This window comes from Telmatherina bonti (genome assembly GCF_933228915.1).
Source record: "Telmatherina bonti genome assembly, chromosome: 8".
NCBI classification, from domain to species: Eukaryota; Metazoa; Chordata; class Actinopteri; order Atheriniformes; family Telmatherinidae; genus Telmatherina; species Telmatherina bonti.
This window is the reverse complement of record NC_136626.1, coordinates 29057825-29071694: the sequence shown is the minus strand read 5'-3', so window position 1 is coordinate 29071694 and position 13870 is coordinate 29057825. Positions and strand designations below refer to the sequence as shown.

General features: G+C 39.6%; 1 protein-coding gene across 1 annotated transcript; it reads left to right on the top strand.

Annotated features, from left to right (window-relative positions):
• Positions 1-2537: 2537 nt before the first annotated feature.
• Positions 2538-4085, top strand: faslg (Fas ligand (TNF superfamily, member 6); the record flags this gene model as incomplete). Its single annotated transcript, XM_079245695.1, has 4 exons — positions 2538-2816; positions 3352-3400; positions 3517-3579; positions 3667-4085. 4 exons carry the CDS (start codon positions 2538-2540, stop codon positions 4083-4085), a joined length of 810 nt encoding a protein of 269 aa, XP_079101821.1.
• Positions 4086-13870: the final 9785 nt, after the last annotated feature.

Below are 13870 nucleotides of genomic sequence, written 5' to 3'. Positions count from 1 at the left end.
TTCATCTCAAAGGCCGCTCATCTGTAACTCAGACATGAGGGGAAGAAAGATAATGGCTGCCAAGTGTGTGAGTGGTGTCTGAATTTATCTGAAAAACTTTTATTTTATTACTTCTGCTGTAGATGCTGAGAAGCATTTCCACTCAGTCCAGTTATTTGACCAATTCTCGTTATGACTGTTTTGTGGATCGTGATGGATGTTAGTGACTCAAACCAGGCTGATATATTAAACGTTCATTCAGCATATTCATCTTAATATTTCTTTTATGGAAGCTACATTTGTGAAATTTTCATTGGGAAAAAAATCTGTAAATATTTTAAGTGGCTAAATCCTCTAGAGAGGAAAGAAAAAAACATGTTCAAGACCAGCAGGTTTTTTGTTTTTTTTTAACCTTAATCTTCTAACCGTGTCATGTTTTAGTAAAAAATCTTTTGGATGTGAGACTGAAGTATAAAACATGAATACCATTCTTAGGTGGCTGCATATTAGAGATTAACAGATGACAGTGTTAAACATTTATGCTCAGAAAATATATATATATTTTTTTTTCTTATTGAAGCTTTGCTTATAAAACCGGCTGTCTAGGGAAACCAGTTTTTCCAACAAAAACCGTGAGTAAGGCCATTTATTTCAGCTCGCAACTCCATTGTCGGTTGTATAATCAGTCATCATAACCACAGATACCTCCATTGTGCAACAGAAGAGGGGAAGCTTGTGAGAAATGAAAGATCATTGAATCAGCAACTACCTTTCTCAATAAATTACTTCATTTTCCTTTGCCTGGTTATATCAATTGGAGCAGCAGCAGATAAATGCGCCCTGGTTAGACCCCAAAACCCTAACACTCCCACCTCACCCACTGTGCTTCTGCATCTGCTGCTGCTGTTGCTGCTGCTGCGAGGACCGCTTTCAGCATGACGCTTCTGGGAAACAGAACATCATCTGGTAGAGCGCAGCCTGTCTGTGAAGTTTCTGGTTAAGTTTGACGTAATTAACCTTTAAGTTGGAGCTTTTGTATGCACGCTGCAAGGTGGGTTTCCCTTTGTCTCTGCATGACAGCCTGGAGAAATGAAACAGAATTTTTGCAACAGTGGACAGAAAACAGACCTGACTCTTTCTGGTGAAGTCACCAAGGTGTTCACACACAAATATTCCAGAGTGGTAAAAAGCAGTTTAGTATTAAGTTTAACCCTTTATCAGGCAAGCGATTATTTTATATCGCTTTGTTTTCTTTCATTTTCAGCATAAAACATTTTTAAAAAAATGTAACAACAGAACGGAGGTCTTGGTTCATACAAGAAGGACAATTTTAGGTTAAAATGTCTAATTTCTAGGTATTTCATTGAGTGCCCTATAAAGGGTTAATTACGTGTGTGTGTGTGTGTGTGTATACACATTTATGCATCTTCAGCTGATGCCAACTATTTGTTGCTTTCTTTAAAAACTTTGAAGATGCCCATTAGAGGACCCACAAATCTTTGCTTTTTCTCAAAAGTCAAGAAGATTTTAGCTGATAGAGAAGGGAAGTGTTGCACCTGCAACTAAAGCAGCATCTTTATTGCATCTTTTGGATTTATTGCTATAAATCTTAAATAAATCCAGTTAGAAGTCATGGAAACACCACATAAACTGCAGTGTGTGTGTGCATTCAGCTTTCCTGTAATCTTATGACTGCGCTATTAGCTGAGGTTAATTATGCTTTCTGTAAAGCACCGCCGCATGTTGTTACTAACTTTACACAAGCAGCCAGCACACATGTCCTTTTCATGTGGCAGCAGCAACATCCCACCAAGTGCACGCTGTGTGCTTCTGAAACTGCTGTATCACTGTTTACTAACATGCCGGTCCGCATCGAGGCTGACACACGAAAAAGCTCTGTATGTCTGATTGTATTTAAGAATGTAAACACAAACCTCTGGTTCAGTTTTGAAGATTTTATCGTGAAGCCAGCAGAAGTGAGACAAAAAATTAAAAGAAAAACAGTTAATTATCCCCTGACAGAAGTGTTACCTGAAGTATGTTACCTGTGTAAAACAAACCATATAAATGTGTTACTTGAGCGACAGGACCTGTTACTGTGGTTTTAAAAAGAAAAGCTGGCCAAGCCAAGCAGGTGATGCTCAAACTTTCCTTTCCTAGAACCTTCAAAGGGGTCTTTCTGAGGATGACTGTCAGCGAGGAACAGGTCAGATTTAACCACAAACTTCCTCTTACCTTCAGACTCAGCTGCACTTGTTCACATGCATGCTGCACACCATTTAAACCAGCATGCACAAATAACCTCAAAAAATGCCTGAGGTGTAGAAATTAAAGCGCAATGATTCACCTTTGGTTAAGTTCTAGATGAATAGCCTGATAAGTCTTTACTGGTTTGTATAATTTAGATCAAGTGACATACACTCTTCAGGGCAAGCGTGGGAGGGGATTGTGGGTGCCGAAAGTCTTAACAGCTGAAGGTTGATTCTGTTAAGTACACACCTTCTCTGTGTAGAGCACACAGATGCACACACTGGTTGTCTAAAAGAAGGACATCAACCATGAGCTGTGACCAGAGCTACCCGTTTCCACAGGTGTTTCTTGTGGATGGAGGTGGAGGTCCATCCCACCCAACGCAGCCTCCAAACCTGATTCCCTGCTGGTCCTTCCCACCTGCCCAGGAGAGGATGAGGAGCCGAGAGAAGAGCCGTGGCTGCATGGGTATCAGTCCTGGTCTGGCTGGGATTGTGCTGTTGCTGTTCCTGTTCGTGTTTGCAGCGCTGGGGTTTGAAGCCTACCAGATTATGGACATACAGAAAAAAATGAAAGCTATAGAAAAGGTAAGCACCATCATGAGAAATGCAAAAGAAGGAGCATTCACTGAGAGAATAAGCTAACTATGACTGCAGTTTAAAAACTGAAAAAGCTCTGTAGGATGCAGAAAGGACTCGCAAATAAGTAAAAAACTGAGTAAGGTTAAACCAGGATATGGTGTTAATTATATTCCTTTGTGTGCAGTTTAATGGGAGCAAAGCAGCAAAAATAAAAAATAAAAAAGGTGTAACTTATGACACTTTTGCAAGAGGGGGTGAGAAGAGGTGTAAGGTGGGAGAATGGAAACGTGGCTGGAAAGTCTGGGCAGCTCTGCAAAGTTTAATAATTAATTAGCACAGTTGGGTTTGGTAATCATGTGATGTGCAGCTTTGCCTTTGCCGTTCTGTGACATTTAAAAGAAAAACCAATGCCTTCTGTGGTCACCGGTCCATTCTGACAGGATATCCTCTGTATAACTTGTGCAATGAGAGCTTTTAAAAACTGGGGTGCAAGTGGGTCTGTGATGTGGTTTTAAAATGTGTCTCTTTCATTTCACTGAAGGCTGAACTTGAACCTGTGATGAAGTACAATGCACCCCTGAAGCAAATTGGTATGTGTCCATCAATAAACATTCTTCAATGCACATGAAGCATTTGTTAAAACCCTTTAATGTTCCAAAACCAATCAAATGAAAAGCTGATGTGACTAATCTGTGGCCAATTTCAGGTTCCCTTGAGCAAAAGTCAAGGAAAGAAGACCTGAGCAGCAGACCAGCAGCACATGTGATTGGTAAGATTTCTGTAAATCTCAATTTTAATTTGTGATCTTTTTTTTGTACGTCTAAAATTTAGCAGCATCATGTTTTTCCTCTGGCAGGTCGCATTGAAACATCAGATTCCCAGAAGACTCTGCGATGGGATTCAAAGTCAGGCCAGGCCTTCACCTACGGAGGCGTGTCTTACCGGAGTGAAGATGGCGGCCTGCAGGTCAACGAGACCGGACTGTACCACGTTTACTCACGAGTGGAGCTGATCTTTAAGGACTGTGCCGTCACTTCCTCCTTTGAGCACTCAGTGTTTGTGAGGAGAGCGGGAAACCCATCACCCGTGACCCTGATGCAGGCCCACAGAGCAGGTTTCTGCCCTGCACCGTCCACCAACTCCTGGACCACAGAGAATTACCTGGGCTCCACCGTGCAGCTGAGGCGGAACGACAGAGTTTTTGTCAATGTATCACACCCCAAGTATCTTAGTCACTTACACCACGCCAACTTCTTTGGCCTCTATAAGATCTGAGGAATTTGTGTCACGGTGTAGTAATTTGACTCAGGATGCAGAATGGAAGCTGTTCAGAACATCTCAAATCGAAGTGAAACTTACTCATCACTTTACTAAAATGATGCATTGAATATCATTTCCTGAATGTATAGTATAACTGCACTGAATTCCCTTTAATTTCAGGTTCTGACATGTAAAACCTCAGATATTTGCTTAATCGGCAACTTCAAGATCGAGAGCTAAAAACTAACTTGCGGAGAAAGTAAAGTGAAATTTTGCATATATGCAGAAAACAAATGTGCCCTTTATTGATGACAGGAGAGTGAGGTAACACTAAGGTGCTTATTTAGTTTGTAGCCATTTGAAATATTTATTTTTGTGTGGAACTGACACCATGTCTAGATGTGGGCTTATATATATATAAAAAAAACAGTTTTATGTTGGGATTGTTTGTAAAGCAAATAAAGAGAAAACTTATGCAGATTCCCATTTGTGATGAGACAAAAATAAATGTTCCTTTCTGCATGAAATTTAAATGAATTTCATATTTGGTTAGTCTGTGTCACAAGGAACACCTACATAATGACCACTGGAAAGTATTCACCTTGACACTGACTCAGATTTTCTCCAGACTGTAATCTGTATTTTCATATATTCCACTGATCTGCATTTGTTTCTTGAAAACTACAATACAAGTTTTAAATTCCTAAATTTATTCATGAATAACTTAGACTTTACCAAGCTGCAAAAAAAGCCGATGCTTTTTTTTCTTTCTTTCTCTTTATTCAGTCCTCCCTTTTTTCTTTTTTTTTTTCAGTTTAACACCCTCATTTCAATTTGTGTTTTCAGCACACCACAAAGCCAGAGTGGAGTGAAACGATGCACAGTCTGGGCACATACACACAGATACACAGGGGCTAAAACAGTGGCAGTTTTGACGTGTATTTCCTTCCTGTGAGAACATTTCAAGGGTCTTGCATCTCTGCACGTTGATTTTTGTAAGAGTTTGCATTTCTTTTTATCCACGCGATAACAGAAGGTTATGACTTTATAGTAAAGGGGCTTAATGTGTCCACTCTTGGATATGAAGGCTTAGTCTTGCATCTAAGTGTTTAAAATATTATTTTAGATTCAATTTATTTTAGGTTCAATCACATATTCCTGCCTGTGGCCAGTAAAGTATGAATAAAAGTGTGTTTTTACAGGTATGTTAGTGTCTTCAAATCTCATGAAAGAATGCTGAATAATTAAGTTTTGCCTTCATGAAACAAAGTGAATTCAGGTGGTGCATCTGATGTGTTTTCCTGAGGCTTCTTTCCAAGCTGCATGTTTAACAAGTTGTCAAGAATTTTTTTTTTTTTTCACAAAACCACACATGTTGGTGTTCAGGTTTTTACTCAGCAGCATAATTCTCAGTAAAACTCAGTCTGGACTGCAGCATCTAGGTGTCTAGCCGCAGGCATTTTGCATCTTATAATATTCATTTTATACTCAAAGTAAAACTGCTGAATGTGATACTGGCCTCAAACTTTTGTTCAGAAAGTTAAACCACAGGTTATGTAGAACCTGCAGGGAGATGTAAATGTGTCTCATTTTATGACTTTGTTACAGTTTTCATCTCCGAATTTGCAGGTTGTTCATTTCCGTTTACGATTTAGCTTTTTTCATTTCTTTCCATTTGATTTTTATTCATGTTTAAAAAGCAGAATAATTGCTGAGTTTTATGTAGTAGACTAATTTATTGCAATCCTGATTGAAAGGCAATATTCATTCATTAGTGTATCACTGTTAGATGAAAGTCTCAGAGCCCATACATATCATCCCCCTCTTTGCATAGCCTAATAGCCAAAGCCATTTTTCAAGGTTTTCTAAAAACACAAAAACTCAACCAGATATCTAAGAAATCAGTTTGTTTGGAGTTTTTTTTGTTTTTTGTTTTTTTTATTGTTTTAGAAAAACTTGAAAATCAATGACTTAGGGCATTATTCTAAAAGCATAACAATCTGACAAAAAGTTTTTGGTGAGAGTTATGACTTTGAGACAAGAGCAACTGCTGATAGAGGTTTCTCTGCAGCTAAAGCCACATTTCAAGATAAAGACAAGACAAACATGAGCTGATTACTCAATGCATCACAATGGAAGGAAAAATGTTTTGCAGATTAGTTTTGTTCAGAAGTGTGCTACAGACTTCTGAATGTTTATGAGGAAAGTTTTCTCATTTGGTACCGTAACTGCTGTCCTTAATATGTTGGCTATGAAGCCATATATGAGATCTACTTTACCATATAAATATATATATATATATATATATATATATATATATATATATATATATATATATATATATATATATATATATATATATATATTATGTATATTATTCTTTCCATTCTAGATTGCGCTGTCTATTGGCAGCAGATTGTAGTAGCTCTGACTTGCTATCTTGATTTTTTTAAAAGTACAGTCTTCTCGCATAGATATTACCTCAAATTAGGTATTTTTTCTGAGGATCTCATGACGGTTCGGAGGGTGTGTTGCAAGGAAGATTTTTCTGCATATTTTTGTTCTTTCAAGACTTGTTATGATGAGTCTCCATGACAATGAAAGACTTGTTTACAATTGGGATCAACTGATTCACCTCTCCCAAATCAGGATTATCAGTGAAACAACACATCAAATCCCGATGGAGTTGAAAAGAAAGAGAAGAGGATGCAGAGCGGGATTCAGAGAGCGGAAAAAGCGATGGAGATTTAAACCATTTCTTCCGACTGTCATCATGGGTAATGTGAGATCGCTAGCTAACAAAACGCTCGAGGTGCTAACAAGGTATCAGAAAGAATACAGAGAGTGCAGTATTATGTGCTTCACTGAGACATGGGTGCATGAACACATCCATGACTGTAATGTGTCTGTCCCGGGGTTTAAAATGGTCCATGCGGACCGCAGTAGACAACACAGCGGAAAGCTAAAGGGTGGTGGAATTACAGTGCTGGTTAACCAGCGTTGGTATCATCCTGGACATATTACATTCAAGGAGAAGATATGCACAAGGGACATGGAACTGTTAGCTGTGAGCTTCCATCCATATTATTTACCCTGAGAATTTACCTGTGTTATTCTGGTAGCGGTTTACATAATACCTGGTACCGCACCAGACACAGCCTGTGACGCCATCGGCTCTGTCATTGCTCGGCTACAAACACAGCGTCCAAACTCATTCATGGCGATCTCCGGAGACTTTAACAACGTCTCTCTCTCTGCAACTCTACCAACATTCCAGCAGTTTGTCAGCTGCTCCACCAGAGAAAATAAGATGTTGGACTTATTTTATGCAAAGATGAATAATGGATACAGTTGTTCTGCCCTGCCTCCTTTAGGAAGATCTGACCATAATCTGGTTAGTCTCACCTCCACCTACAAGCCCATCGTTCAGCAGCAACCAGTCATCACAAAGGCTATCAAAATCTAGTCTGCTGAAGCTGAAGATGCTCTTAGAGGAGGCTTTGAGGCTACAGACTGGAACATCCTCTGTGAACCTCATGGAGACGACATCAACACCATGACTGAGTGTGTGACAGATTACATAAACTTCTGTGTGGACAGCATCGTCCCAACAAGAACAGTGAGGTGCTTCCCTAATAACAAACCCTGGATCACCAGTGACCTGAAAAAGCTGCTGAACATCAAAAAGAAAGCCTTCAGGGATGGAGACAGGGAGTTATTGAGGGTAACACAAAAACAACTTAAAACACAAACTAAGAAGTGCAAGGAGGACTACAGGAAGAAGTTGGAAAGTCAGCTCCAGCAGACTAACGTGAGGGATGTGTGGTCTGGAATGAAGAAGATCACCGACTTCAAGTTAAAGGGGGACCGGCCTGATGGAGGTCTGGACAGAGCTAATGAGCTGAACATATTCTTCAACAGGTTCAGTTCACCCCCTACCTCCAGCTCAACAGACCACACACCCTTCATAAGCCCACTGCTTCCCTGTCACGCCTCCAATATGTCACCCTGCAGCCCAGTTATGGACCAAAACACATCTTCATCTCCCTCCACATCAGGACATCCTGAGACCTCCACCTTGTTTGTCTCCTGCAATCAGGTTATGAAGCAACTTGAGAAACTGAACCAGAACAAGGCTGCAGGTCCAGATGATGTCAGTCCCAGAGTTCTCAAGACCTGCTCAAAACAACTATGTCCAATTCTCCAGCACCTTTCAACACCAGTCTGAGACAAAATAGAGTCCCAGTGCTGTGGAAAACTTCCTGCCTTGTTCCAGTGCCTAAAAAAACACAACCAGCTGAACCAAGTGACTACAGACCAGTTGCCCTGACATCTCACATCATGAAAGTCCTGGAGAGACTCTTACTGGCTCACCTCAACAAGCAAGTAAACACCTTTCAGGACTCATTACAGTTTGCATATTGTAATGGACTTGAGGTTGAAGATGCCATCATATACCTGCTCCAGAGAGCACACTCTCATCTGGACCATTCAGGCACCACTCTGAGGGTCATGTTCTTTGATTTCTCAGGTGCTTTTAATACCATTCAGCCTGCTTTGTTATGTGAGAAGCTCCATAAATTCCAGGTGGATACTTCCACAACCACCTGGATCCCTTACTGAAAATTAAAATGTGGATTTGTAAAACAAAAAAACTTGAAAGTTTGTGATTCTGATATTTCTGTACTTCTGCACAAAAATAATCTAAATCATAATTAGATTTTAACACAACTCTTTAAGGTTGATGAGAAGAACAAATGGGACCAAAAATGTTCATCTTGACCATCAAGTTGATGGAAATTATCCAAAATTATTGTTACACTCCCTCTAGAGTTGAATGAGAACATAATGTAAAAATGACACATCTTTAAACAGTTTAAAAGTTTATTACAAAATGCTGTCAAATCACAGGGAGCTGGAAGAAATGACATACTTCAGGGTGGTTTCAAGACAAAAATAACAAGCAAAGCAAAACCATCTGAACAGAGGAGAAAGTAACACATGCCGAAACAAAGGTCAAAGAAAGTACAACGGAGTACCTCTCTCTTGTAAAATAAAAAGAATACAGATAAACAGATAACTGAATGAACGAAAATGACAGCCCATCCACAGTCATTGAACACTACATGGGCACTACAACTGAAACTGGTACACTGTACACGAGGTGTTACTGGTCAGGTAAAAAGGGAGATGCCGAGCAAGCCCTGTGCCTCAACCCAAGTCTTTATAGGGAAACTATCCTCCAACAGCAAATCCCCAAAGAGCTTCTGGAGGTACACCAATCCTGGAGGGCCTGTTTAAGAAAGTGGATTAAGTCAAAACTTAAGTTAGTTGAGTCGAGTTCAAGGAAACAGATTTTCCTACCAGGCCCTAATGGTAAGTGTTGATCATCACAAGACTGGTTTTTGTACCCACTTTGGCTTTTTTGAGTGGAAACATATGCCCTGTGGGTTTTGCAATGCTCCCAGCACATTTCAGAAATTGATGCAATGGAGTTTTGGGGACCATCAGTGCCCATTTCAGCTGCTCTATCTTGATGACATCAAACTTTTTTCTTCCACCATCGAGCAACTTGTGGAGAGGTTGCGGTGATGCTGAAGCGTTTGCAGCCCAAAAGGCTTAAGGCAAGACTCAATATGTGTGCCTTATTTCAGCAGGGGGTATGTTATTTGGGTTGTATCATTTAGAACCAATGTATCGCGACCGACCCTAGTAAGATTGAAACAGTGTCTTGTCAGCCACTTCCTGAAACCCTTTCTGCATTGGCATTGAAAGCCAAACTGTTCTCTGCACTGGTTACGGCTTATGCTGATTTCATGCTTCATCTTTATCCCGAATAATGTGGAAACTTTGTCAGTAAAGGATTTTCCGACACACCAATTACACTTATGAACACGTCAGAGCTCTTAATTTTGACTGTTGCTTTAGTACAGGCTGCTATATGCAATGTTTTCTACCAACTGTCCATTATCCAGGACAAAATGTTACAGGCTGTTTTTTTCACAGTGAAAGTTATGTAGGAAAAATAAGGTGTTTATATCTGTCAAAAAATGTTTCATTTTTAATTGTTTGAAATTGTATTAAGAGAGAAATTCCCAGACTTTCTGTAATGATGCTAACTGGCATTTTCCTGAACACAATGACACCCATTTTCTTGAATGGGACAGGGAGAGTAAAGGTTTAAAGGAGACAGGGCTTCTGTCTAATCTGTCTTCATAAGATAAAGGGTCGATGACAAGGATAATAAACTAAATATAAATATCTTGCTAAATATTTATTAGCACTCATTAAAAGTTGGTTAACATTCGCAGTCCATTGCGTCTTCCTCTTGCCTGTTCGGGTTGAGTATGAAGGTTTAGAAAGACTTACTTCTGTGTGCTTTCTGACTTAAATGCACTGCCTCTGGAATAGCTACAGATGCACAACGGGCTCATTAAAAAGGCTTGAAAGTCCTGTTTCATAAAAAAGAAAGAAAAAAATCACTGTTACCTAGCATCATCACCGTTACCTAGCATCATCACCGGCATCATCACTATTACCTAGCATCATCACTGTTACCTAGCATCATCACTGTTACCTAGCATCATCACCGTTACCTAGCATCAACACTGTTACCCAGCATCATCACTGTTACCTAGCATTATCACTGTTACCTAGCATTATCACTGTTACCTAGCATCATCACCGTTACCTAGCATCATCACTGTTACCTAGCATTATCACTGTTACCTAGCATCATCACCGTTACCTAGCATTATCACTGTTACCTAGCATCATCACCGTTACCTAGCATCATCACTATTACCTAGCATCATCACTATTACCTAGCATCATCACCGTTACCTAGCATCATTACTGTTACCTAGCATTATCACTGTTACCTAGCATCATCACCGTTACCTAGCATCATCACTGTTACCTAGCATTATCACTGTTACCTAGCATCATCACCGTTACCTAGCATCATCACTGTTACCTAGCATCATCACTGTTACCTAGCATCATCACCGTTACCTAGCATCATCACTGTTACCTAGCATTATCACTGTTACCTAGCATCATCACTGTTACCTAGCATCATTACTGTTACCTGTTGTAGTTGCAGGACTCGCCATTCTCAGCTTCCATGTTGACTGCAGAATGTGAGCATTGATCAATTTCATGTCCACATTATCAAATTAGCAAATGTTGGATGCAATTGTTTTGCAATAGAGGCTGAAAAGATTCTTTCTGGACTAATTTTGTACTAGGACTATTATGCATGACATCTTTTGTTTTTGTTTATGTACACCTGATCCCCACAACTACTGTCTTGTGTTTATGGTTAGTCAGACATCAATTCAGCTATAAATATGCCCAGTTTTATGAGGGTGTATAGTTATAAGATACTGATGTACTCTTGATTCAAAGTCTTTTTCAATCATTGAGTTTTCAGAAAGATTATTACAGTATACAACATGAATAAATTGTTGCAGAATGTAGTCATGAATTGATGATTTAAAGTATTCTTCTGAAAAGTAAACTTGAATATATCTATTTAGTACTTTGGCGTCCCCTATTGGTACCAGCCAAGAATACATGATAACCCCTACTAGTATAACTAACATGGAAGTAATAGAGTTGTAATTCACCACACGCGGTATATGCATGTGTGTGATATAGATGCATACTAATGCTGATTTAATGATCAGCTCAGTCCTGAGTGTGTTTGTCCAGGGGAGAAGGATGTGGAAGAGTTATAAAGCCAGCAGCGGCAGGAATAACCTGTCGTTTCTTCAGACAGAGGATGGAGTAGTCTGCAGCTGAAACCGCTCCTCAAACTGTCCAGTGTGTCATAGAAGGATGGTAGTAGCTGTCCATGATTTCAGTAGTTTTGCTAGCATTCTGTCCCTAACAACCTCCTCCAGAGTGGGGATCTTCATCCCAACGATGGACTTATTTTTTTTTATGAGCAGGAAGAAGAGACAACTTCGGCCTTTCTTGTACAAAGCATCTGTATTATTGGACCACACCAACCTGTGATCCAGATACTTGCATGATGTAACAGTTTCCACAACTGTACCCTCAGTGCAGACTGAGGTAGGTGGTGGCCTGTTCACATCAGAAGAAAAGGATTAGCATCATTTACTTGTTGCGTTTGATATTCTAATTAAATGCACGCTGCATGGTGTTGTGGTGTTGTGTTGTGGTGGTCTGATCTCTAAATTCTGTCTGGGACTGTGTGTGAATGGTTGTTTGTCTCTCTACTGGCTCTGCAAAGGACTGGCAACATGTCAACTGTGTACCTAATTCCAGACAATGGCTCCAACCTCCCATGAGTATGCACTCAAAAAATTAGACATATTGGATGGATGGATGGATGGATGGATGGATGGATGGATGGATTAAACCAGTGTTTCTCAATTCCGGTCCTCAGGCCACCCTGCCCTGCATGTTTTATAGGCAACCCTACTTTAACACACCTGAATGACATAAATGATGAGGAAGTTCAATCATCTGACTCAGGTGCTTTGGAGGAGGATCATGTCTAAAACAGGCAGGGGGGCTGAGGACCGGAATTGAGAAACACTGGATTAAACATTCTATGGTGTTTAAATAATTTGAATTTAAGGTGTGATCACTAGAGGGCGCCAAAGATGTATCTTGCCAATGTAATTTCTTCAGTTTTTACCTTCAAGCATTAAAAACGTTTATACCTGTCACATATGCACATGGGGAGGTAATGCAGTACTGCTTTAACCTATTTGTGGGTTAACATGAGCAAACTCAAAACTGCCTTGTAGGCAAAAACCATAACATTTGTTTCAGCTGAAATGTAATAATATGCAACTTTAGCAGAAAAGGTTCAAACGTGTTATTGCAAAACGAAACCATAAACATGTTAAAATAGTGTTGGATCCACACAGAAGGAGATGTTTGGATCTGGTAACACTGATATGGATAAGAAAACATGAGGTCTCTAAGAATAAAGGGAAACAGTCAGCTAGTAAAAAGGTCTGGTAAGAAAATTTGTGTTTGATCAATTATTTATTTATTTATTGTAAAAATGCTTCTTGCCTCGTTCCATTGAAAACCTTGTTTAATTCTCCTTTAAATGGGACCAAAGTTGTAAAGGGAAATGTACGTATGGGATGAGCAGCAGAGTAGAGTATGGGGGATGAGCCCATAAAATATCTGCATGGACAAATCTTCTCCGTCAATGTCTCATACTTATTGAATGGGTCTCAACACACACACACACAAGTGGACTGGAATGTAGTGTGGAGTGCACACTCAGCACTTTCTTCTACTACACATTGTTGTGGGTATGAGTTTACTGAAATGGAACACTGACATTTTGCGCTTACAGGTAGTGATGTACTAGCTTTTCACCACAGTTATTCTACCACACTAAAGTATCTGTCTGTCTTAATTTACAGAATTAACTCTGGATTTTACTCTCCTTTCTTTATCTATTGCCTAAACTCACGTATAAACTACTTGGCACTGAACACCAACGCAGGTTCATCCTTTTGGCAAAACATGAGTTGGCACGTATGTATATTTATTTATTGTTAATGTATGACCCTCCTACATACATGCCCAATGCAGCACCACTCCCTTAACTAACCTACCTTTTCAGACCAAGTCCTTCTAACAAAGGACAGAGTTGTGTAAATAAATGCACAAATCCAAAATAACATTCACACACGTTTTTGCATGTCATCGTACTTTATGCTATTAAATGCCTTATTTGGGCAACAAAGTACTGTGGTGTTCATTGTATTATTTCACCTCAGTTGATAATTAGCATACACTTT